The sequence below is a fragment of the Cynocephalus volans genome, chromosome 6 (genome assembly GCF_027409185.1).
Source record: "Cynocephalus volans isolate mCynVol1 chromosome 6, mCynVol1.pri, whole genome shotgun sequence".
Classification (NCBI taxonomy): domain Eukaryota; kingdom Metazoa; phylum Chordata; class Mammalia; order Dermoptera; family Cynocephalidae; genus Cynocephalus; species Cynocephalus volans.
Window position 1 is genome coordinate 61,451,521 of NC_084465.1, and position 27,340 is coordinate 61,478,860.

The 27,340-nt window shown below is 37.7% G+C and overlaps 1 protein-coding gene across 1 annotated transcript in view; it reads right to left on the reverse strand.

Moving 5' to 3' along the window:
- ABCB1 (ATP binding cassette subfamily B member 1) overlaps positions 1–24,529 on the reverse strand; it is a 100,627-nt gene extending 76,098 nt beyond the window's left edge. Inside the window, exons 1-3 of the mRNA XM_063101044.1 lie at positions 24,461–24,529; positions 19,981–20,032; positions 9,804–9,975 (exon numbers count right to left, since the gene is read on the reverse strand). Of these exons, the coding sequence (XP_062957114.1) occupies positions 9,804–9,975; positions 19,981–20,032; positions 24,461–24,528 (292 nt within the window). The 5' untranslated portion in view covers position 24,529. The remainder of the gene's footprint in view (positions 1–9,803; positions 9,976–19,980; positions 20,033–24,460) is intronic.
- Positions 24,530–27,340: the final 2,811 nt, after the last annotated feature.

The window sequence follows — 27,340 nt, forward strand, 5'->3', positions numbered from 1 at the left end:
CATTCTTCACAGCAACACATGGAACATTCTTTAGAATAGCCCATATGTCAGGATTCAAAACAAGTCTTAAATTAAAAAAATCAAAATCATATCAACTACCTTGTCCAACTATAATGGAATAAAACTAGAAATCAACAACAAAAGGTACACGAGCAATATGGATTCATGGAAATTAAACAGTATGTTCCTCAATAATGAATGAGACAAAGAAGAAATCAAAAAGGAAATTAAAAAATTCCTGGAGGCAAATGAAAATGAAAACACAGCATACCAGAACCTACAGGACACAGCAAAAACAGTTCTAAGAGAGAAGTTTATAGCAATAAATGCCTACATCAAAAAAGAAGAAAGACTCCAAATAAACAACCTAATATTTCACACAAGGAGCTGGAAAAACAAGAACAAACCAAACCCCAAATCAATAGAAGGAGAGAAATAACAAAGATCAAAGCAGAAATAAATGAATTAGAGATTAAAAAACAATACAAAAGATGGTTGAAACAAAGATCTGGTTTTTTCAAAAAGATAACCAAAATTGATAAACCTTTAGCTAGACTAACAAAGAAAAAAGAGAGCAGACTTAAATAAATAAAATCAGAAATGAAAAAGGGGACATTACAACTGAGACCACAGAAATACAAAGGAACATAAGAGACTACTACAAACAATTATACACACACAAACTGGAAAACCTAGTAGAAAGGGATAAATTACTGGACACATGCAATTTACCAAAGGGGAATCATGAAGAACTAGAAAACCTAAACAAACCTATAAGGAATGATGAGATTGAAACAGTAATAAAAAGTCTTCCAACAAAGAAAACCCCAGGAACAGATGGCTTTGCTGCCAAATTCTACCAAACATTTAAAGAACTAATACCAATTCTTCTCAAACTCTTTCAAAAAATTGAAGAGGAGGGAATACTTTGAAACTCATTCTATGAGGCCAAGATTAACCTTATATCAAAACGAGAAGAAGACACAACAAAAAAACGAAAACTACAAATCAATATTCCTAATAAATACAGATACCCAGATCCCCAACAAAATAATAGCAAACAGAATCCAGCAACACATTAAAAAGATCATATACAATGATCAAGTGGGATTCATTCCAGGGCTGCAAGGATGATGCAACATACGCAAATCAAAAAACGTGATGCATCACATCAACAGAATGAAGGAAAAAAACCATACAATCATTTCAATAGATGCAGAAAAAGCGTCTGATAAAATCCAACTCCCATTCATGATAAAAACACTCAACAAATTAGGCAGAGAAGGAATGTACCTCAACACAATAAAGGCCATATACGACAAACCCACTGCTAATATCATACTGATTAGACAAAAGTTTTTCCTCTAAGATCTGGAAAAAGACAGGGATTCCCACTTTCCCACTCTTATTCAACATAGTACTAGAAGTTCTAGCCACTGCAATAAGGCAAGAGAAAGCAATAAAGGGCATCCAAATAGGAGAGAACAAAGTCAAACTATCCCCATCTGAAGATGACATGATCCTATACACAGAAAACCCTAAAGATTCCACCAAAAAATTACTAGAACTAATACATGAATTCAGTAAAGTGGTAGGATACAAAATCAACACACAAAAATCAATAGCCATCCTATATGCCAACAACAAAATAGCTGGAGAAAAATCAAAAAAGTAATCCCATTCATAATAGCTACCAAAAAAAATGAAATACTTAGGAGTCAATTTAACCAAGGAGGTGAAAGACCTCTACAAAAAAAACTATAAAACATAGGTGAAAAAAATTGAAGAGGACACAAAGAAATGGAAAGGTATCCCATGTTCATGGGTTGGAACAATTATCATCAAAATGTCCATATTACCCAAAGCAATCTATACATTCGACACAATCCCTATCAAAATACCAATGACATTCTTCACAGAAATAGAAAAAACTATCTTAAAATTTGTATGGAACCGCAAAAGACCCCATATAGTGAAAGCAATCTTGAACAAAAAGAACAAGGCAAGCAACACACTTCAACAAGGAGGCATCACACTTCTTGACTTCAAAATATACTATAAAGCTATAGTAACCAAAACACCATGGTTCTGGCATAAACACAGACACATGGACCAACAGAATAGAATAGAGCCCTGAAATAAACCCACTCCCTTACAGTAAGCTGATTTTTCAATAAAGAATCCAAAAATGTACAATGGGGAAAGGACAGACTCTTTAACAAATGGTGCTGGGAAAACCAGATATCCACATGCAGAAGACTAAACTAGACCCTTATCTCTCACCATACACAAAAATCTACTCAAAACACACTAAAGACCTAAATTTAAGATCTGAAACTATGAAACTACTAGAAAACATATGGGAAATGTTACACAAAATGGAAGTTGGTAGGTCCTTTTTGAGCAAGAGTACAAAGGCATAGGCAACTAAAGCAAAAACACATAAATGGGACTACATCAAACTAAAAAGCTTCTGTACAGCAAGGGAAACTATCAACAAAGTGAAGAGACAACCTACAGAATGGGAGAAAAGTGTTTGCCAACCACGCATCAGACAATGGGCTAATATCCAGAATAGATAAGGAACTCAAACAAGTCAACAACAAAAAAACCCAAATAACCAAGTCAAAAAATGAGCAGGGAGACGAGGGTTTGGGAGTAACCAGGTAGGGGTCACAAAGAGTAATTACGATTTGTAATGGTGAACATGCTAATAATATTGATTTGATCATCACATACTGCACACAAATACTGAGAGTCAACTCTGTACCACATAAATATGTACAATCAAAAATAAATAATTTTTTTAGGACAAAAATAAGGAATAAAATAATATTCTTACAGGCAATAAAAGTTTCTAAAATAATGAAAGGGAAAAAAAAGTGAGCAAAAGACATGAGCAGACACTTCTCAAAAGACATATAAATGGGCAACAGCACATGAAAAAATGCTCAACATCACTATTCATCAGGGAAATGCAAATTAAAACCCCAATGAGAAGTCATCTCACTATGTTTGAATGGCTATTACCACCAAGACAAAAAATAACAAATACTGGAGAGGATGTAGAGAAAAGGGAACTCTCCTACATTGCTGGTAGTAGTGTAAACTGGTACAGCCACTGTGGAAAACAGTATGGAGGTTCCTCAGAGAAATGAATTAAGACTTACCTTAGGACCCAGCTGTCTCACTACTGGGTATATGCCCAAAGAAAATGAAAGCAATATATCAAAAAGACATCTGCACTCCCATATTCATCACATCACTATTCACAATAGCTAAGAGATGGAATCAACCTAAATGCCCATGGATGGATGAATGGATAAAAAACTACGGTATATATACACCATAGAATACTATTCAGGTATAAAAAAATGATATCCTGTCATCTGTAACAACACGGATGGAACTGGAAACCATCATGTTAAGTGAAGTAGGTTAGGCACAGAAAGACAAATACTGCATAAATGTGGAATCTATGTGTGTGTGTGTGTGTATGTGTGTGTATGTATGTATATGTATATATGTATGTATGTATGTATATATATACATATATATATATATATGTATAAGTAGTTTTCATAGAAGCAGAAAATCGAATAATGGTTACCAGAGACTGGGGAGGGTTCGGGGAGAGACGTGGTAGAGTATTGAGTGCAAAACTATACTGTCTACCCTAAGTGAATCCCCTAAGTGTATCATTGTATGGTATATGCACGTGTTGAAATAACATAATGTACCTCACAAATATGTACAAGTAAATGTTAAAATTAAAAAAAAAAAACAACAGTACCTAGCACATATTAAATGCTCAATAAATGCTAGATTTAGTTATTGCTAACAATTGAATCCTTCCTCAAGGCTTAGGGCTCCCATTCATTCTACTTCTCTCTATATCTTATGCAAGGAGATTTAACATCCTCTTCAACTCAAATATTGCTAAGTCCCTACTACTATTCTTTATGTCAAGATTCAGTGTCATTTCTTCAACTGCCTAAATGTCATTTATACTTGTGCTCAGTCTGTCACCTTCAATGCAACACGTTGAAAACCACAATTGCCTTTATCTAGGCTCATTTCTAGATAGTGATCAGTGTCTCAAGAAAGATGAGAATTCATGGAATGCTACAGAAATTCAACAGTGATTAAGTTTTGTTTACAAAAATGGTGTGACGGGACCAGAGAGTTCTCTAGGCCCCCGTCGACAGAGACGCTGAGGCAAAGGCTGCACAAATTCTAAACATGCTAGAGATAGATGAGAGTAGGGGGTCAGGAAATCAGGTTCCCAGTAAAAAGGCAGGACAAAGGCTGAAGTCTGATAATAAGGGCAAGGCATCAGGGGAAGAGAAAGCTTATGAGGAGTCTATTACAGCAGCAGAGAAGGATCTACTCACTTAAAAGTTTTTAGAGCTAAGTCAGATTCCACGTTTAGTGCAAAACCTTCAGGTTTCAAGAGCCTTGGCAAATCCAAGTCTCCTTAAGTAAGGGATACTTCCCAACAAGGAGACTGTGGTATCTAGTTCACCCCCACAGAGAGGTAACATGATTCTGCCTAAGGAAGGGCAAATAGAAGAAATGTCTGAGAGTATCTGGGTAGGCTACTCTCAGTAGTCTGGCTCTCCCTCTAGAAACATCACAGAGCGTGTTTGCCCTCATCTCTGGGACCAGCATCCAAACATTTGATGCTATTCTTCCCCATCCAGGCAGACTTTAGGATATCTGGAAGTCTGAATCTGCAAACTAGCAGGTCAGTGATTATGTACTAAGGGTCTTAGAGAAAAATTACAGAAGAGATAGCATGCTGGCTTTGGAGAGGCAGGGAGGGTGATAATAAGTAGAGGTGAGGAAGGGGGGAAGATTAATTTATTTAATCTTTATTTTAAAATGGTTTGACTTGTTGCACAGAACATGTTTACTTTGTGTGAGAGAAGCTGACCAAACCCAGTTATCATCTACTTTTGGAAGCCCCCCATGATTCCTACACATGGAGTCAGGTGCTCCTTTCCCAAAGCATTTTGTATAACTCTATCTCAGCACCAGTCATGTCCAACTGCATTTGTTGGTTCACTCATCCATCCCTCCCACTGTACTAAGCTTCTTGAGAGCTGGGAATAAGTAGGGCCTATACTATGTCTGACACATGGAATGCTTTAATACAAATTCATTGATGGATTGATTGAAGATAACTCAATACCCTACCTCAAAGATCAGCAACCTTTTTCTATAAATGGCCAGACAGTAAATATTTTAGGCTTTGCAGACCATCTGGTCTCTGTCAGATCTAATCTACTGTGCCATTGTGGCATGAAAGAAACTACAGACAATATGTAAACAAATAGGTGTGGCTATGTTTCATTAAAATTTCATTTACAGATAATGAAATTTAAATTTTATATAATTTTCATGTGCCACAAAATGTTATTTTTTCTTTTGATTTGTTTCAATGATTTAAAAATGTAAAAACCATTCTTAGCTCACAGTCTGTACAAAAACAGGCAGCAGGTCAGAGCTGACCCGTGGGCCATAGTTTGAAGTCACCTGCCTCTCCCGAGAGGCATGGCTGGTGACCCAGTTACTGAGGAAATGCTGCTTAAAGGATGACTATTCACATCTATAATGGGTACCGAGTAACTATGGGTATGTCCCAAGCTTTCAAGAACTATAAAAACTGAGGTAGTGTCACAAAGCTTTACAGAGATGAAACTGCGTAAGGAGCCATATCCTCATGGCAAGTTATGTAAGTTCATTTGCGAGGAATGTGGAAGCCTGAGTTTCCTGTTGATAACAATAGCAACATCTGCTGGGCTCTTTTTCATGACTAGCCTCTGTTCGGTGAATCTTAAATGAATGAATCCATTTCATTTTCACAACCATCCTATGAAGTAGGTTCTATTGTTATCCACCTTTTATTACAGATAGGGAAATTAAAATATGAAAAAATTCCCTAAAATTCAAAACTAACAAGTGGTAAAAGTCGGGTTTTAGAGTAGACGGTCCATCTCCAGAGCCTGCTCTCCTTAACACCACTTAAGAAGAGGACAGAGGCAAATTTCCAAATATTTCTCTAACTTTTCCCCAGATTGGAAGAGCAAGCTGAATGGGAATAATTAGCAAAGAGTGCAACGTGAACTACAGCCTCAAATAGAAACCATATGATCTAGATGTCTATGAAGATGGAAGTACAAATTACCAGCTGACAAGGTGTGGTGATGTGGCCATTATCCGGCCTGGAAGACTCTGATCGGTATGCAGACACATGGGCCTGTCCAGTTGAGAGCTAATCTTCACAGACAGACTATTATCTGTTTGAGAACTCAGGCATGCTATTATACAATGAAGTCAGATTACTTATTATTATCTGTTTTAGCCTATTTGGACTGCTATAACAAAATACCACAAACTGTGTAGTTTATAAACAACAGACGTTTATTTCTCACTGTGCTAGAGGCTGGGAGGTTCAAGATCAAGGAAGATTCAAGGCTGCCTGCTGAGGGCCTGCTTCCTGATAGATGGTGCCTTCTAGCTGTGCTTTCACATGGTGAAAGGGACCAGATAACTTTTTGAGGTCTCTTTCATTTATTTATTTTTATTAGCATATTCATTTTTACAAATTGTAATTATTCTTTGTGCTGCTTACCAGACCAATCACTCCCCAATCTCCATCCCTCCCCATCTCTAGTATCCTTAGGTTTGTTCTCTCCCTTAGGTTTGTTCTCTCCTTCTGAAAGTTCAACGTATTATTGTGGTCCTTCCTTCCTTCCTTCCTTCCTTCCTTCCTTCCTCCCTCCCTCCCTCCCTCCCTCCCTCCCTCCCTCTTTCCTTCCTTCCATCCATCCACCCATCCATCCATCCATCTTTCTTTCCTTCTTTCTTAGCACCCAGTTAGACTGGCCATTATTAAAAAGACTGAGAATAACAAATGCTGGCAACGATGCAGGGAAAGGGGAACTCTTCTACATAGCTGGTGGGACTGTAAATGAGTGCAGCCATTATGGAAAATGGTTTGGAGTTTCCTCAAACAGCTACACATAGAACTACCATATGATCCAGCAATCCCACCACTGGGTATATACACAGAAGAGTGGAAATCATCATGTCAAAGGGATACCTGGACTCCCATGTTCATCACAGCTCTATTTACAATAGCCAAGATATGGAATCAACCTAAATGTCCATCATTGTACAACTGGATAAGGAAAATGTGGTATATATATACACAATGGAATACTACTCAGCCATAAAAAAGAATGAAATTCTGTCATTATCAGCAATGTGGATGTGTCTAGAGAAAATTATGTTAAGTGAAATAAGTCAGACACAGAAAGAGAAATACCACAAGGGGTCTCTTTTATAATGGCACTAAATGCATTTATGAGGGCTCTACCCTCATGAACCTAATCACCTCCCAAAGGCACCATCTCCAAATACCATCACATTGGGGGTTAGGATTTCAACATGTGAATTTTGGGGGGACACAAACATTCAGTCCATAGCACTGTCCACCTCACATGTCTATAGGTGGTCCAGGTAAAACTGGTAATGGTTAGTACTTTTACTTAAAGAGAGCACTTGCTTCCTTATAAGAGTAAGAGACAATTAATGTCTGGGTGATAGAGTTATAATGTATATGAATGGTAATGCAGTGTAAAATCAAAAAAGACCAATGAATATAACACAAACGTAGATTATTGTGGCCCATCAAAGTTCAGCTCTGTTAGCTTCAGGCAGCCATCTGATGGTCTGCTCTTTCCAGACCGGGCCAAGCAGTTGTTTTAATAGCCTATAATATCCTTATTGACACATAGACAATGTCAGCAGCTGTCTCTTGACACAGTGCACAAAGAAGCTCAGCATGATTAGTGTAACACCTCTCATGCTGTTAGAGCAATGGCTGCGTGCAGACCTTATTAAGAAGCGTAAAGGGTCAGAATGGGTATAGGTGTACACATTAGGCTTGCTGAGGGACCAGAGAGCACTGAAAGATTTGATTTTTTTCACTATAAGTTGGTAAGAAAGCTAACTCCACAGAATATTGCATCGCGGACTTCCTTTTGGTGGGTGGTATAAATGAGTGGTACAGCATCTTTGTGCAGGTCCCTTTGAATGCCATGAAGGGATGTAATAAATACATAAGAATTTTACATAGCTCAAACAGAACTATAAACTCTTCTGGCCCAACTCATTACCTGCATTCACAGAACTGAAGTAGTCCCACCTCAGGGTAAACAATGTATTCCTTAGGACCAAAAAGAAATGGTTCCCAGGACCCACGGACATGTCTTCAAGGATTCATATACAAGGTACTTCAAAAAGTTTGTGGAAAAGTAGAATTGAAAGGTAATACAAATCTTTCCATGAAGTTTTTGGAATATTCTGTATACCCCAAATTGGTATAAATATTTATGTGCACATTTTTGGGGAAAGGATTCATAGCATTCATCAGAGACTTGAAAGTCCAAAAATTGAAGAGTCATTGTAAGCTAAGCGGTATTACTTCATTTTCAAGTGTATTCTCATGGGCATTTTCAACATTTTTACCACCTGAGGGCAAATTGGGTTTGTAAGTGTTTGAGTAGTTTAGTTGAAATCAATCTAAGCTTGACCAGAGGTAACCTAGGGAGCTCAGAGCCATCAATTTGTTCCTCCCCAGTCAAGTGTGTATGTGCGCGGAAGGTGTGCATACATGAGCACGTGCATGTGTTATACCCAAATTATTTCAATAGTCCATTCACTTTCCCACTTTCCTAGAAGGCTGTTTTACATCTTCTTTCTTTACCAGCCAAATGTCTCGCTTCCTACTTTACTGAGAAAACTGAAGTAGTCAGAAGAAAACTTCCACAGATTCTTACCTCCTCATCTACCCACCTTTGGCACTGGCCAAACACACTCTCTTCTCACCTGTTACTGCAGAAAACCTATGCATTCTTTTATCTAAAGCAAACTTTTTTCCTGAGCATTAGATGCTATCCTTTCTCAAAGGTATCACTCTAGCAAATCTCCTCCCTCTCTCTTTCAAACAGCACTTTCTCCTTTCTTTTGGATCATTTCCATTAACACCCAAACAAGCTACTGTTCCCATCCTAGAATACACGCACACACACTTATACACTCACACACAATTTTTCTTGGCTCCGTTTTTCCATTCCTGCATCTGCTTCCGGAGAGCCCAACCTACGACAATGTCCAAAACTAAATTTTTGGTATTTACTGCCCAAACCTACTCTCCCTCCACCTTTCTCATCTCAGTTGATAGTAACTGCATCCTACCAGTTTCTCAGGCTAAAAATTTTAGTATCACCCTGGACTCATCTCTAACATCCATAGCCAATCTGCCTGGGAATCTCTTAACTGATTTCTACTTATCTGATAAGTAGAGGTCTTGAATAGGTTCCTGTGCTTCTTGCTGAAGCTTCCTAGGATATTTGTGACTTCATAGAGCTCTCTCTTTTTCTACATATCTTTGTCAGAACTTCCACTGTACATTGCAATGCTTGTGAATACTACCTTCTCAAATTTATTTTATTTTATTTTATTTTTTTGACTTTGTGGGTTTTTTATTTTTTATTTTATTTATTTATTTTTAAATTTTATTTTGTCGATATACATTGTGGTTGATTATTGTTGCCCCTTACCAAAACCTACCTTCTCAAATTTATTACAAATATAAACTATAGCTCAGACCCTCCATCTCCCACAGCACTAAACACACTAGTGCATATTTAGTAAGAGTTCAACAAACATCACTCTAAGTGACTGGTTTCTCTGCAAGTTTCCAATAAAATGGGTACCACAACAACACTTACTTTGATCAGCCATGTTTGAAACATTCACACTTCCTAAATTTCCTGCATCTGCAAAGCTATCCGTCATTTCTCCAAACACCAGCATCATGAGGGGGAGTGCAGCTCCATGGATGATGGCAGCCAAAGTTCCCAGCACCATATACAACCTATCAAGCCAATTTGAATAGCGAAACTAAAAAAAAGAGAAAAAAGTATAGCATAGGAATAATTAGTACAGTTGCATGGATGGTTTATTTTACTTTCAAAATATATCTAAAACCCAAATATTTTTCACACTACTACTGCTACCACTCTAGTCCAAGCTACCTTCTAACCTTTGCTAAACTACTGTAATAACCCATTAGAAATGGAAATTTGATTCTTCTATTGAGTTCTGGCCTAACTCTTCATATTGGACTTTGTCTTCTTTTCTCATATGAAATCTGATAAGAAGGATGGGACATTCTGGGAAAGTGTAAAAGTCTTTACTGCTACTATAATAGAAATACAGTATTTGTTGCTCTGGTGTCTAAGAATAAAAGGCACTTTTGATCTCATGGGGAAAAATTTGAATGCCAAAGGCCCTTCTGAGAACTCCACTGAAGAAACATTTTGTTGCTCTAAGAAAGTGGCTTCAATGGACGACTTGATAAGGGAAATATGGTATATATATACACCATGGAATACTACTCTGCCTTAAAGAAGAATGAAATTATGCCATTTGCAGCAACATGGATGAATTTGGAGAAAATTATGTTGAGTGAAATAAGCCAGGCACAGAGGGTAAAATACTGCATGTCCTCACTCATTAGTGGGAGCTAAGAGAGGAAGAAGGAAGGAAAGAAAGACCACAGTAGCACATTGGACTTGCAGAGGGAGAGAGCACACGTAGGGTTGTGGCATGGGGTGAGGAAAGGGGGGGAGGGGGAGGGAGGTGAGGGACTGACTCGAAGACAACAGGGAATAATCACAATTTCTGGTAATGGCCATGCTGATAGTATTGATCTGGCCATCACATCTTGAGCACAAGTGGTGATGGTTAGCTTTGTACCCATGAATATTCATAACCAATAAAATAAATATAATAAAATGAAATAAGAAAGTGGCTTCGGCTAAAGATCTGCTCCACAATGGAATTAGCATAAATGTAAAATAACTTTAATATAATTAGCCCTTAAAAATATGAAGAAAGAGGAATGGAAAAAGCTAGATGCATGCTTCCAAGAAACATTTCTCCTGAGAATATAGGATAAGGCCAGAAAGAATCAATGACCAGTGCAGATGTGTATAATCTCCTTAATTGTAGGCAAATCACAGGAAAGAAAGAAAGAACTCTTTGTATCCAAAAGTGATGGGAAGAGGACACAGTAGAGAAATGGACTCAGGGACCACCTGGGAAGCAATGAATACTTTTCCCATATAACTCAAGGAACTAGATAAGGATTGAAAGCAAACCAAATGAAAGAAAATGAAAACAGAGGCAGGACAAAGGCAGCTGTTGGAGTCTGTGGATAAACCCCAAGACAGGTGTAACCGTAGGCAGAGGTCTGTCATCTAGGGAGGAAATTGAATAAAAAATCATAGATGCAGTCAGGAAATATAAACCAAAACAAAGATCAGGAATCAGGCAACAAAAAGACACAGCTGCAGAAAGCAAAATTTTAGAATTTAGGTATACTTCACAAGGAGACAGAAACCAATCCTAGAGTTAGCTAACAAGAAACTTACAGTAGTAATAAGTGGGAATAAGTACTGAACTGGTAAGTGGAGAAATAAAGAGCAGAATCGTTCTTGGCAGTAGTGAATGCCAGTCCATAAAGCAGGACAGAAAAAGCTAAGTCAAGTTATGAAATGATTAGTGAAAGTTAAGGTTTGGTGTAAGAAGAATATGTAATATATACTTAAGGTATTTGCATTTAAACTTTTTCTAGCTCTTAAAAATGCGATCAAGTGAGCTTAGGTTTGGGTTGATGCCATAACTTTTCAAAACCTAAAAGCTTCAACTTCTTTACAAATTAAAACCTTAAGAAGAGAATGTTGTTTTGGCATTTTAAAAAATATTTCATTGAAGCACAGGCTAAATGTTGCCATTATGTACTTTGTGATACTAAGCATTCATCCATTTACTTACAAAAAGCACAAATGAAGGGGAAAAGATGAGAAGAAACTATTTTCCTTTTTTTAAAGGCTCTATTAAAGTGGCAAAATATCAGATTTCTCAGTATAGGAAGAGAAGATGGTTGATATGCAAAGATTTCTCTCATCACCACCACCATAAGACATTTTACCTCCAGAACTAATTATTAGCCATAATAAAAATAAACAGGCCATGAATGTAAACACTTCCTGAATGCCTACTCATCTTTATCTTTTTTTATCTTTATCTTTATCTTTTATCTGACAGATAAAAGCCAGAGATAATTATCAAAGATATAAACCCTGCCTTCAGAGAATTTGAAGAGAAAGAAGGCAAAGCAAAAAGTATATGCAATATACACTCCGCATGCTTTGACAGCATAATGTACAGAACAGACACAAAATTGAACAAATGGTCATTCTCTCCTTTGTGGAAAAGCTTCATAGAGGAAGTGACGCTTCCTCCCAACTTTGAAAGTTGACCAAGCATTTAGAAGCAAGAAGGACAGCATTCCAGGCAGAAAGAACAGTAAGCAGAGGAGGGCTAGATCACAATGTGCTTAGAGAAGATTGGGGTCTCTCCAGCCTGGGGTGTGTAGTGTGGAAGCAGCAAGAAAAAAATGATTGACCTAAAGCTTCACTGAGCTGGGGTAAAGTGGAAGAGGCAAGGGTTTGAGGGGAAGAAGAGTAGTCTCATTTAGTCCTGTTTGAATGCTCGTCCTGGAAGTGCTACCCACGAAATATGTGGAGAGAATGCAGAGTTTGGGGCACAGTTTTGCGGCTCTAGCATATGTAGCAGAAGTCACAGGAGTGGATAAGATTATCCAGGAAGAGATAAGAAGTGTGTGAGACTAAGAATAATTTGGAGATGAAGTAATAGAGATAGCACGATGACTGTCCTTTTGATGATCTTGGGGCAAAAGCAAGAAGAGAAAGGATGGTTATAAGAGTGGGATACAACGTCAAGGGAGGACTATTTAATGCGTCTTATGTTTATATGTAAATCAGTTAAAGAGACAATTGGTGAAAATACAGGCAAGAAACTGAGATGAAGCAATGTCCTAGAGAATAAAGGAGACACTTGTTTCAAAAACCTTAGGAAAGGGATCATCAGTGGATGCTACAAGTATTAGGTGAAACAAGATATTCCCATGATGCCCCAAGATTCCTTCATAGTTGCAAGGGGGTAGAGTTGCCTCTACAATGGATAGATCCAATCTGGCATCACCTTAACCAAGTGATCAAATTTAAAACCCTAAAAAAAGTAGAATAACCTCACATTTGACGTTTCCAGATGTGATGAGACATGAAGGACACAGAATCTCCTAAGCAATTTTCTTACCCAAAATGCTTAATCTGAATGTAATAAAATCTTTAGACTTAACTCTCAGCATATAAGAAATGCAAAGCATGGAGAAACAAGTTAAATGTAACCACACAGAAGCAATAAAAATAGTCCAAAAGGTGGAACATTCTTCAGGACAACTGGTACAGTCTTTCAACATGTTCATGTCATTTAAAAAGAGGCAGAAATGGTTCTAGACTCAGGGGACATAACATCCAAATGCCATCATTGACTGGATCCTGTTATGAACAAATCAATTGTAAAAGACACTTTTTGGTCATAAGTGGAAAAATTTGAATATGAACTGAACATTACATAATGCTAAGAAAGTATTCTTCATTTTATGAAATATGATCATTGCATCACGTTTTATAAAAAATGTTTTGTAGGAAAATTTCTGAGACATAAATTGAAGTAGTTACATATGAAGTATCATGAAATCTATAATTTCAGATGAAACGTGGCAAAATGTTAATGATTATTAGATATAGATGACGGGTATATGAGTGATTTTTGCTATTTTACCTTTTTATATGTTTGAAATTTTTCATAATAAAACTTGGTAAGGAGAGGATGGTTTTTAAACAGGCAAAGGTAGGTCTGTTCATCTTAAATAGAAGGAATAAGCTAAGAGTAAATACAGATACAAATAACACTCCAGGAATACAGACAGAGAAAGTTGAGAGAGTTCAGGACCTCATATTTCTTTGTGACATGAAGCAAAATTGATTTCTGGAGAGAGAGAGGGCTGAGAAGAAGATTTGAGGAAAGTAGTAACTTAATGATGAGGACAAAAACCTCAGTCAAATGTCCTAGATCTGCAGTTTATTAGCAAGGAGACTTTGAGGGACAAAATTCTCTTAATCTTGAACCTCAGTTTCTACATTTATAAAATGAGGAAAATATTCATACACAGAAAACCTTACATAGTTGTTATGAGGGTAAAAATGAGACTTAATACAAGAAACTTTTATTAAGTATACAATATAAAATATACAATATAAGCAGGTATTGCTACTGGCTTTGGAAATGTAATAATTAATAAGACTTTTCAGGCTCTTACAGTCAAGGGGCAGGCAGACAAAAAAATATTGTAACATATCAGGTGAGATGTAAGATAGAGGTATAATCTGATCATAATTGGAGTCCTTTAAAAAAAGGAAGTTGAAAATGGTTAGATGCTGATAGGAAAGAGAGAGGTGAATATGGTGGACCACATAAAAGGAAGGTTGATCAGTGCTGAAAGCCAAGGGTTGGGCTTCTCAGGGCAAAAGAGTAGAAGGTGCTGGCAGGAGAGTGATTTAGGTAATATTCAGCAGGCTAGACGGCGAACATGACCTTACCATGGTGCTTGGGTTGGAGAGGGAAGTCGGTGAATTAATTAATTCATTCATTCATTTAATATTCAAACGATACTTATTAGGCATCTAATAAGGGTCAAACTTGGTTCTAGGTACTGATAGCAATAGTGAATAAGGCAAAGTACCTGTCTTCATAAAGCTTACATTGTAGTGCATATAGTAATAGAGGGAATAGATGTACTCAACGTTCATTCAATATCTAAGTACCTATTAAAGTTCCAGGTACTTGGGGTACAGTAGTGAGCAAAATATACAAAACCTCCCATCCCCATGGAGCCTACATTCCAAAGAAGACAAATATATAAACAAGAAATCAGACAGTCGTAGTTTTTATAAAAATATCATACAGGGTAATGTGTGACAAAAAACAGGAAGGGTCAGCTGATTTAGACTGGCTGCTCCAGAAAAGTTTCTCTGAGAAGGTAACATCCAAGATGAGACCTCAGAAACAGGAAGACAGCCAATCCTGTCATGATCTGGGGACAGAGCATTTCAGGCAGGAAGAGTAGAAGCAAAGGTCCTTGAGTGGAAATAAGCTCTGTGTGTCTCAAAGACCAAATAGAATGAACACCCTGGCAAGAGCAGAGTGAAGGAGATTTGTCTGTGATGAGTCAGAGATGAAATAGAGGTCAGATTATGTAGGGCTTTTTTTAGTCATAGGAAGGAGTTTAGGGTTTACTCTAAACTTCCCATATAACTGGAAAAGAAAGGCAGTTGATGGTTTTAACAAAGGGACTGAGGTTATCTGACGTGGCTGCAATGGGCAGATTTTTAGAAGAGTAAAAATGGAGGAAGGATACTAGGAAGAAAGAGAGCAATTGAGAGAGTAAAGTTTTGACCAGGTGTGTTAAGCAGAATAATAGCCCCCCAGATGTGTCTATATCCTAATCCCAGGAATCTGTGAATATGTTTCATGGTAAAAAGGACGTTGCAGATATTAAGGATCTCAAGATGGGGAGATTATCCTGGATTATCCAGGTGGGCCCAGTATAACCCCAAGTGCTTATCAGAGGAAGGCAGGGGGCTCAGAGGCAGTGGTAGACGTGACGGCTGTAGTAAAAGGCCAGAGTGAAGTGAGGAAGGGACCATGAATCTAGGAATGCAAGTGGCCTCTAGAAGTTTAAAAAGGGAAGAAAACAGATTCTCCCCTAGAGCCTCCAGAAGGAATGTAATCCTGCCAACACCTTGATTTTAGCCCAGTAACACATCTGACTCCAGAACTGTAGGGTAATAAATTTGTGTTGTTTTAAGCCACTAAATTAGTAATATTTTGCTACAGCAGCAATATGTAATGAATATACAATGTCAAAAGAGAGATGATAAGGAGGAAGGGCAGAGCTGGAAGGAATCAGAAGTTGTGGTCATAGACTGACACATTTGAGTTTATGACTTCATAGACGGAAGCCCACCTGGATGATAAACCCAAAGTCCCCATCCACAAGTGTAATTTACTAAGGTAGAGTACTAGGTGGGGTTGTTGGAACTGAAGAGGTGGGAGAATGTTAAGCCCAGGAGTTATTTATAAGGTTACCAAAATATTCAGAAGAATTACAAAAGCATAGGTGAATGAAGTTGAAGCAATCAAATGTCAAAGTCCTGAATGAAGGAGGAGTAAGTAGAAATTAGCAGAGGATACCGCTGCAAATGAATAGAAGAAAGTATAACTATGCAGAGTTAAACTCAAATGAGAAAGGAGTTCTGCATGAGGATAAAAAAATAATCTGGAAACGGCTGTGTGGAACTAGGGGAATGTCAACACCATCACTGACTCCTGGAATAAGGGGTTGAGGAACTCTAACTTCACAGGCAAAGGTGACACAAGGAAATGCCAAAGAGCTGGGAGGAAAACCAGCAGACAGGGACATCATAAAAGCAAAGAGAAGAAAGAATATGGTGCATAGTGTCAAGTGCTGCTGAGTGGTCAAGGTAGAATTTTCAAATGTCCACTGAATTTAGTGAGTGGTGGAGACAGAAATGAAGTTACAATGGATTGAGAACTGACTGGAAGGTGAAACCTAGACAGAAAGCAAAGGCAACTCTTGTGTGTAAATGGAGCTAGAGGGAGTGGTTCCAAGAAGGGCGTTAGTAAGATGAAAGAGACTTGACATATCAATGCCAATGGGACAGAACTAGTTGAGAGAGACAGACTGAAGATACAGGAGAGAAAGAATGGTGATAATAATGTCAGATCCTTAAATCTCAAACAAGTTAACAGTAAAAAACAAACAATACAATTAAAAAATGGGCAAAAGTGATAAGGGGTACAATAGTAATTTCTGGTAATGGGTATGCCCCCAGTATGAATCATGGGCAGGAGGGGTGACAATTAGCTTTGTATCTCATGAATATTCTTAATAATAATAATAATAATAAGGATAAAATAAGAAATGAGTCCATGAGTCAATGCCTTTAAGTTTAGCTGCCCCCAAAATAGTTATCAATACCTGACATAATCCCTTCCAATGTGGATGAAGGGAAATATTTATTCAATAAATAAAATCTCCAGGTTGTAAATTAAAAAAAGGGGGGGGGCAAAGAAACTGAATCGGCATTTCTCAAAGGAAGACATACAAATGGCCAACAGGTAAATGAAAAAATTCTCAAAATCACTAATCATCAAGGAAATGCAAATCAAAATCACACTGTGATTTTATCTCACCCCAATTAGACTGGTTATTATCAAAAAGACAGAGAATAACAAATGCTGGCAAAGATGTAGAGAAAGGGGAACACTGCTACACTGTTGGTGGGATTGTAAATTATTGCAGCCATTATGGAAAACAGTATGGAGATTTCTCAAACTACAGATAGAACTACCACCTGATCCAGCACTCCCACTACTGGGTATATACCCAAAAGAATGGAAATCATCATGTCTAAGAGATGCACTCCCATGTTCATCGCAGCTCTATTCGCAATAGCCTATATATGGAACCAACCTAAATGTCCATTAATGGATGACTGGACTGGATAAGGAAAATGTGATATATATATATGTGTGTCTGTGTGTGTGTGTGTGTATGTGTGTATACATATATATGTATACACACACAACGGAATGAATACTACTCAGCCATAAAAAAGAATGAAATTCTGCCATTCACAGCAACACAAATGAGCTTAGAGAAAATTATGTTAAGTAAAATAAGCCTGGCACAGAAAGAGAAATACCGCTTGTCCTCACTCATAAGTGGGAACAGAGGAAGGAAGGAAGGATGGACAATCACAATAATACACTGAACTTTCAGAAGGAGAGAACAGAACTGTGGTCACTAGAGGGGAGAAAGGGGGAGGGAGAGGGGGCTTAGTGAGAAATTGGTTAATGAACACCAAGAATGATTATGTTTTGTAATGATGAATATGATATTTATCCTGATTTGAATATTACATATTATATACAAGTACTGACAGTCAACTCTGTACCCCACAAATATGTATAATCAATTGTTTCAATAAAAAAAAAATAACAATGTCAGTTCCTTGAGAAGGCAGGAGATGGAAGCCAAACTACGAGTGAGTGATTAGTTTTAAGAACCAGATTCTTCCTCTGTTGTAAAAGGAAAGAAGAAAGAGGGAACAGATCCAGAAAGATGTATGTCTGTAAGATTATGGCAGCTGTGAATAGCAATGAGTAATTATCCATTTAACCATAAAAGTCACCCAAGTTGGTGGGAGCAACAGGAGTTGAAAGGGAGATACTCAGCCAGGTGGCAAAGTCTTCAACGACCAGGTGATCAGAGTTCAGAAGATAACAGCATCAACAAAGAGCTCTGTAAGTCCAGGCAGACAACAGTTAACCAATCATGAACTATCATAAACAATTACAGTTGGTAAAAGCAACTGGGCATTTCTGGCAAAATCTGGGCCTACCCCACCTTACTATCTTTGTGACTCTGTGACTTTGAGACACTGAATGCATTACTTAACTTCTCTGAGCTGTTCTTTATCTGGAACATATGGATAATACAAGTTCCTACATTTTCGGGTTATTGTTGAGTATTAAGTCAAATAACACAGATGGGGTGCTTGACAAATGCTTGATACAGAGGACTCAAGATTGCTAGCTGTTATCTATTTAGAAAAAAAAGTTTCAGTAAGACACAGAAAGTAGAAAGCTCAAAGTTGAATCTGCCGCACAATTCTGGCAAGAGTTTATAATCTTTAAGGAGTTCATTTTTTGTAGGAACTGCAGCCCAACTTTCCTCCTCCCACCCTTATTTCTATTTGTCCCATTTCCTCACTTGCTTTAGATTTTATTCTACTTTCATATTTCTGTAAATGTTAAAAAAAGTTCTGATATAAATAAAATAAAGTCTAGTAGAAAAGACTGAATCTATTCATTCTTTCATCACTTTCTCAAGACTGATAAAAAGAAATAAGTTAACAGACATTGTGTGCAGAAGAGTTAACACAGCAGGTCTGAGACTGCTGTGTTTAGAAAGGCCTGTATACAGGAAATGAAGATTGTATAAAACAACCACAGAGTTCTAAGTGTAAAAGTCATGTGATTTTTTTTTCCCTACCTAGAACTATTTTTATATTTAATTTATTGAGATCCATTTTATGACAGTCTATTTGTCTCTCCACCCTCCTCCCCCATTTTAAGAAAACCTGGTATGTTATAACTGAAGTATGGGTATAAAGTATGTGCTACCAAGATTTAATTGGTTTAGCAGGTTTCCGGGTTCTGATCGTTGGAACAGTTCACCTAACACTTCACCTAAGTTCACCTAAGTTCAGCTAAGTTCACCTAAGTTTGCATTTACATCACCTAAGGTACAGATCATCAAACAGCCACACCTATAAAATCCTTTCCTTATTCCAAGTTTGATTAAAGAAAAGTGTCTAAAAGACCATCACGCAACGAAAAAATGAAATAGTTATGTTAAGGTTTTCAACTTCTAGATTTTCAGCTATTCAGCACAGTGCAATAATAGCACACGCTAAGCCACAGTAATAAATAATCCATTGCTATCATTGTGGGTACCTGAGACTTCGACTTTGAACTTGCTGGGATTTCAGAGCCCTTTAAGACAGCACGCACTGTAGCTGGTTTCCTCTACCCAGATGGTAAAGACCATCAGTGGGAGAAGTGCTTGTGTATGTAACAGATCACTGGCAACATAAGTAATTAGGAGATTATTGAAATCTGGGCCAGGAAGGGTGGCTGTTGGTTTAATTCACATGGCATGTTATGATCAGCATTCCCCTGAAAATAAGCTAAATCAAACCAATTTGTTTTGATTCTACATTAACATACTCTCTAAAATATATACCAGATGAAATATCTCCTTTCTAGATAAGGAGAAGTCAAATTTCCAAAGTATTTTTAATAGTGAATAAATTCAAAACTCACCATTGCAAATACACCAACAGTTGGTTTCTTTTCCTTCTTCTCATCTTTTTTACTGAAAAACATAGCAATGGGATTACACAAAAATTAAAAATTGCACAAAGTTTTAAAAATTACCAAATTAATATATTTAATGACAGATAGGACAAAGAAACATGTCTATATTATTCAGTAAAAAACAATTTAATAATATTATGATCCCATTTATGAAGTTTAAATATAGATATGTTTACGTATATCTTAGAAATGTATATATGTGGTTATCACTGGGTATTGGGATTTCTGTAAACGTATTTTCTTTCTTGTGCCTTTGGTATTTACTAATTTTCTGTGATAAGTACACACACACACACACATACACCTGCAATTAGAAAAACACATACTAAAAAAAGAGTTTCCTGTTTTTATTCTAACTAGAAAATCATTCATGCTCTCTGGAAGTAGTCCCCTTAATTATCATGTAAGTCAGTCTAGCAGTAGATATTCTATCTATCTACTATTTTGATATTATTCTTAATCATTCCCTTTACTAATGGAGAGTAGCGACAATCAGATGTTAGGCATAATTACCCTAAGACGAAAAGTTATTAAATTACTCCCTATGAACAAATCTAATTCTGAAAGGATGTCTGGAGACCTAAATGGACCATTATGGAAATAAATGCAATCTAGAAAAGATGTTCTGTAAACTGTTAAAGAGCTCTCCTCAGGCATAAGAAGGTCAAATACTATTTTGAGCCCAGATCCAAATGAATCTAACTCTGTAACCCATGTTTTCCACTATATGTAACTGCCACGTAAGATGTGAAAGCAAATCAACCGTAATAAACTAGCCCCATCTATATTTTTGTAAGTATAAAATAAAGAGTATTTCAGGAAAGAATTGCATTATTTTTGCACAGATTTTTAAGTTTAAAAGGTAAATTTCTCTGTCTTTGTTCTTTACACTAAGTGAGGTCAAAAGAGGTGAAGAGACTTCTAAAGAAAAAGTCCAGAGTTTACACATATTTGGCTTTGGAGTGATGTTAGATGGACACAAAAACACATAAAATACACAAACACAACCCTTTGCATTTGGTCCCACACTATACCCAGTAAAGGCACGGTTTCAGTTGCCCTAGAGCCAGAATGAGAGGAGAAAAATAGTCATAAATAGTTGAGTTTTAGCGCTAAGCTTTTTATTTATGTTTTTCATTCTCTAAAACTGCTCTGGAGTACTTATAATGTTCCAGGAACTGGCTAAGTAAGCATTTCCCACACACGATTCGTAAACAACTCTATGAGGAAGGCATATTTTTGTCCTTCTTTTAGAGATGAGAAAACTGCAGAAGAGTGAGAAGAGTTAACTAACTTGTCCAAGGTTTCACAGCCGGAACAAAGCCAAGATTTAAACTGCAAAATCTGTCCCGATCAACAAGCTATAAGGTGAGACCTCAGACTTCTGAGATATTGCCCAGAAATGCACTTTCACAGGAACTTTCACCACCACTAGACAACTCACTTATCCCCATAAGCTCAAAATACAGTGTTCACAAAGGCAAGTTGCTCATCAAACACCATTTATTTATTTATTTATTTTTGTCTTTTCCGTGACCGGCACTCAGCCAGTGAGCGCACCCGCCATTCCTATATAGGAAGGGATCCGAACCCGCGGTGGGAGCATTGCTATGCTCCCAGCGCCGCACTCTCACGAGTGCGCCACGGGTTCGGCCCCATCAAACACCATTTTAATGAAGAATCTTTGCAAGTAGAGCTATTCCAAATAGTTCTATTACCAGCATCATCTATTAGCAAAGCCATATGCTTCTTTAATCCCATGTTAAAATATATAGTTTTGTGAAGAACAGACTAAAATGAATGGTGATGAGCACAGTTTAATAAGAACTACTTAACCAAAAAATAATCTCTAGTTTAAAAAAAAAGTCTGTAGACCATGACAGAACCAATAATAAAATGAAGATACGTATAGGATCAAACAAATTTCCCTCCACATACCCTTAATTCTTCTTATTCAAATATTCCTAAGTGTTTGCATCATAAATACATAGTTCTTTAAGCTGTCAGGTTTCTAAAAAAAAGTTAAAAACAAAAAGTGGAATGTCTACTGTCCACTCTTTGTAGTCTTTTTCTTTGTTTATATGAAAAATTGTTATCATGAAAATTTTCAAATAAACACAAAAATTGAAAGAATAGTCTAATGACTATCCATTTAACCCATCTCGATTCAACAATTGTTAACATTTTGACCATATTTTCTTTATCTATATAAAAAAGTATATATTATCATTGTTAATATTTTGCTGAAGCATTTAAAAGTAAGTTGTGAATATCACGGCAATCACACATTTTCCTACCATTATTACATAAGAAAATTAATAGCAATTTTGATATCATCTAATATCCAATCCACATTCAAAGTTCTCAAGAATATTTTCTATACTTTTTTTTTTTAATTAGGATATAATCAAGGTTCATACAACACATTTGGTGGTCATGTCTTTTTAGTCTCTCTTAATCTAGAAGTTCTCTATTTTTTTTGACATTGACTTTTTTGAAGGGACTAGAAATGTTGTCTTATAGAATGTCCCACATCTTGGATATATCTGTTTCAAAGTGAGTACAAATTGACGTGTGCAGTAAATGTAAAATACACATCAGATTGGAGGACTTAGCATAAAAAAGAGAATGTAAACTATCTCACTAATAATTTTGATTACATGTAGAAATTATAATATTTTGAATATATTGGGTTCCATAAAATATATTTTCAAAGTTCATTTTACCTGTTTCTTTTTATTCTTTAATGGTGCTACTAGAAAATTTAAAATTACAAATATCGCTCACATTATATTTCTACTGGACAGTACTAATCTCAAAGCTTGATTGGATTCAGACTAAAGGTTTTTGCAAATATACTTCCTAGGTTGTTTTGTGTACTCAAATTCCATCACATGATAAATCACTTAACACAGCCTATGCCACCACAAAATCTCTCTATGGAAAAGCTCATTTTTCTTCTTCCAATTAGTAAGAATTTTGGAAATAATTCTTATATACAATTCTTCTCTGAATGGTTTAGGATCCATTGACAATCCTTGCCTGAATCAATTATAACGATGCAGGTTCCAAAATGATAGCTGGCATTTTCCTCTACTGTAAAGAACATTCCTTTATTTTCTCTACATCTCACACTCTCTTTCAGTTTTCCTCCTCTCACAATATTCATCAACTGTATTTAGAATCTCAAATACAATTCATCAATTGTATTTAGAATCTCAAAATCAATTGCACTTATTACTTTTTTTGATGCTCAAATTGTTCCAGTCTTGACCAGTGGAAGCCCCTTCAAGCCTGCTCCTGTGTCCTTTTGACTACTCCATTAAACTCTAGGTTTTTGTTTTCAGGTACCACAAGATACCGAGGCTGACTTGTATTTTCCTTGCCCCAGAACTGGCTGAAATTAGCAATTTTTCTATGGTGTGTTCATTCCTTTTAGTGAAGAATGGTATTCAGAAACCAAGATCTGGTACTAAGAGTGCTCACTGCTATTGTCCCTTTCAGTAGACTAAAAAGGAACTATTAAAAAATCATAAGTTTGTACTGAAGTTTCCAATTGAAGTGTAACATTCTTTTTAAAAAACTTATTTCCACTTTTGTAATTTTTCTCTTACACTGAGCATTTGGTTCCTAATAATATTAATATATTTACTAATTTGTTTTATCTTACAATTTATATTACAATTTACTACTAACAATGAACCTACTGGGTGAAGTCAAAAATTTCTTTTAGAGGACATGGCCGGTTGCTCAGTTGGTTAGAGCATGGTGTTGGTAACATCAAGGTCAAGGGGTCAGATCCCCTCACCGGCCAGGTGCCAAAAAAATAAATATATATATATGTGCATATTTATATATATGTATATATATTTTTTTCTTCAGAGGTAGAGCACTGTGATAAAAATTTACTTAATTATTTTCTGTATGTGGTTACATTCCCACATAGATATTCACTGTCAACTAACAAAGATCAAAACCAAACCAACCCAAATGTATTTTTGGCCGTCTGTCCCATCTGCCATGCCGCAGACATGCAATGTTTATGTGGCTGCTTACTGAAGCAGGAGACTGGACCTCAGAGCAGAGCACAAGCACATATGGCTCAGGTGCGTGAGCAACCAAGGCCCTTGTAAAGCGGGATATAAAACAGAAAAGGTCATAAAACAAAAAGGGTGTGAGCACTTGATCTGTCTGGAAAGCTGAAGAGCCTCACCACCACCACCAAGGAGGGATGCATATGTTGGGCTCAAGTCAGCCAAAGAACTTCTGCTCTAAGCAGGAGAACTGCTTCCATAAGCTGGCTTGCATATTTTAAGATTAAAACAATAATAAAAACAACAACCCTTCATTCATTTCACAGCTGGAGGCTAGAAATAAATTGCCCAAATCATCATTGCCCACGATGAAAGTGAAACAAACTGGTTACCTTTTTTTGTTCACCTCGAAGAAGTTCTTCTTCCCTGCTCTTCCACGACGGTCCCCTTCAAAATCCATCGCACCTGAGGAGCAATCACAGCCCGTTAGCCAGAGGCAGGACCCGCAGGACCGGGGGTGAGGCTGGCCTCTCCTCCCGCGCGGAGCCGGGAGGGTGCTGAGGCGCAGAGCTCGCCCTGATGCTCCCGCTGCTCCGGCCGTGACGGTCACCGCAGGGGCTTTTCCATAGGCGAGGCCTCCAGCCTCCCCACGCGGGCAGCGGCGCATTCTGGACTTTGCCCAACGCCATTGCGGCTCTCCCTCCCGGTTCCATTCGCCGCGGACGATGCTTCCTCCATCCGCCAGACCGCGGGCCCAGAGACCCGGTCCCTGCACGGCGTTGGCTCTGCGCGCTCCGGATAGCACGGTCCAGCGCGCGTGGCTAGCGCCGAAAACTCTGGGCTAGGGGCTGCTCCAGGAGCTCCCCGAGTGTCTCTTGATTTCACCCCGTTAGGTCCCCTCGGACTTGCCAACAGGAATCTTCCATACCCTACGCGTCCCAAGAAGCCCCTCTTTCATGGGACCAAGCTCAGAACATTGGAGAGCCCCACCCTTCCTCTAAACTGCCCGCTTCTAGCCTCCAGCTGCGCGCGCCCCTACCTCGGGCTTTCCCTCCGAACGTCCACTAAGATGGGACGTTGGAAGGAGAAACTCGGACTCTGGTGGAGAGACCCAGCGGATACGAACAGCAGCCTCAGCTTCTCTGAGCTTCGAGAAGCCGCTGCTCGAATGCGCCCCAGCTTCCTGGAGCGAAGGGAGTAAGGCTGGCGCGCGCAGCCCACACCCCGGCGCTGTCCTGGCCAACCAATCACCAATCAGACCACCCGGGATTGCCTCGGCCCCGCGTGATTGAACGGTGACTGCGAAACAGAAGTTGCGAAACAGGGAGAATGTCCAGGACGAATGTCCTCGCTTCCGTTGCCCCTCGGCAAAGGGTGAGGAAAGAAACGCATATCAGATGAATCATCCCGGACACTTACAGAGACGTGTCTCTACATATCCGCAATTAGTCTCCAAACCCATAGAAGTATGTGTGTGTGTATATACTTATATACCTTATACATATATACATATACCTTATATATATATAGTATATACTCATATATATCCCTTATATATATATAAGATTTTAATTTGGATTATAAATATAGCATATTTTAGCATATTACTTTAGTTGTAGTTTCTTTCCATATATACTGCTAGCATTTAATATTTTTTCTTGTGCACTATATTCTAAAAACTGATGAAAAGGGCACGCAATCTTCACAATTCAAGTTTGTAAAGTGTGTTAACTCACATCAGAGCTTTTTGTATTTCTCGTAAACATAGGGAAAATAGCTGTTTCTGTAACCACTAGTTGGCATTCTATGACTTAACACATGTTGCCTCTTAGCTCACCGCAAAAGTTTTAAAGATAACCCTTTTTTTACTGTGCAATGTGAGGATGTTTCCCCTACTTGCTTTAAATAGCTCATACTATAAAGACATCCGCTTCTTTCCATTCTTTACTCCAAATTTTCCTTGCCTTGATTTTTTTTTTCTTGGCCATACAACTGTGGTTTTTTCCTTTACAATTTGTTAATTGGACTTTCTAACAGGCCACTAATTTTTCTCTATGATAAAACTAAATATGCACATGTACAGTACTGACTCACTGTTTAAAAGCTTAACACCAACCCTGAGGTCCACCTGGGGAAATTGTATAAGCTTTCATCTTCATCACATGCGTTTTTAATCTTGTTCATGCATCTGCTCTCTGTTTCCACTTCTGTTTTACTTTGCTCTTTAATCCTACCTTTAGTTTATGCGATCTCATTATATTTTCTGTATCCTCATGAATGGCTTAAATCCTTTCTAAAACAATGGATGATAGAACAAGAGTATTACATTTTGCCAATTATACTATTTCTACACTGTTGAGATTCAAGTGAAGATCTCTATCAAGGACATATGTAGATTAAGGATCAGAATAGCCCAGAGATTTTTAAATAAGGCTGTACAATTCTATTATATTTTATTGAGTTTCTTTGCTCCACTGACATGAAAATATGGATATAAAATATTAGGACCCTAAGACAATGCACAGTCCTAGCTAGCTATAGCTACTTCCACACCACAGTCCTTGACTTCTCTGAAGATACTACCCTTGCATTACTGCCTATCACTCCTGCCAAGCTGAACTTGGAGATTTCTCCTTGAGTTTCATCAATTTCTGGTGAAACCTGTCAAACCTAAATAACAGACAGAGAGGGAGACTAAAAGAAAATGATATTTATTCGGAATTGGGCTTTACAATGGGAATATGCATGTGCATATTCAAGAAGGTAAAGGAATACAAAGATTTTTTAAAGAAAAAATGAGGAGGGTTGCATAAGTCATTTTGAGACATTTATTCTTGGCTACCAGGATCAATAAAAAGGGTGGTGTCAGTCCAAGGTCACAGGAAGTTGCTCACAAAAGTAGTGTGTGTGTGTGTGTGTGTGTGTGTGTGTGTGTAAGGTTGCGGTAGCCTCTGTGCAAGGTTGTGGTTTTTGCAGAGTCATTTATGATAGATCTTGCTATCAGGCATACATTGATGAGAACATTCTGTTCATAGCCTTCTCCAGCTCCATTTGTCAGGGTTTTAACACAAGAGGCTCTATTTTCATTCTGACAATGTTCACAAACCCAAACACCTCCCTTCCAAGTCATCACTAACACACTTTCATTCAAGCAACTATTTCTACTTTTTGAAGTGTGCTCTCCCACAATCTGTACCTTCCTGCCCTCCACTCTCATGTAGTCTTTTTTACCAACTCATCTGTACTCTGCCAGCACAAAACATTTGCATCTC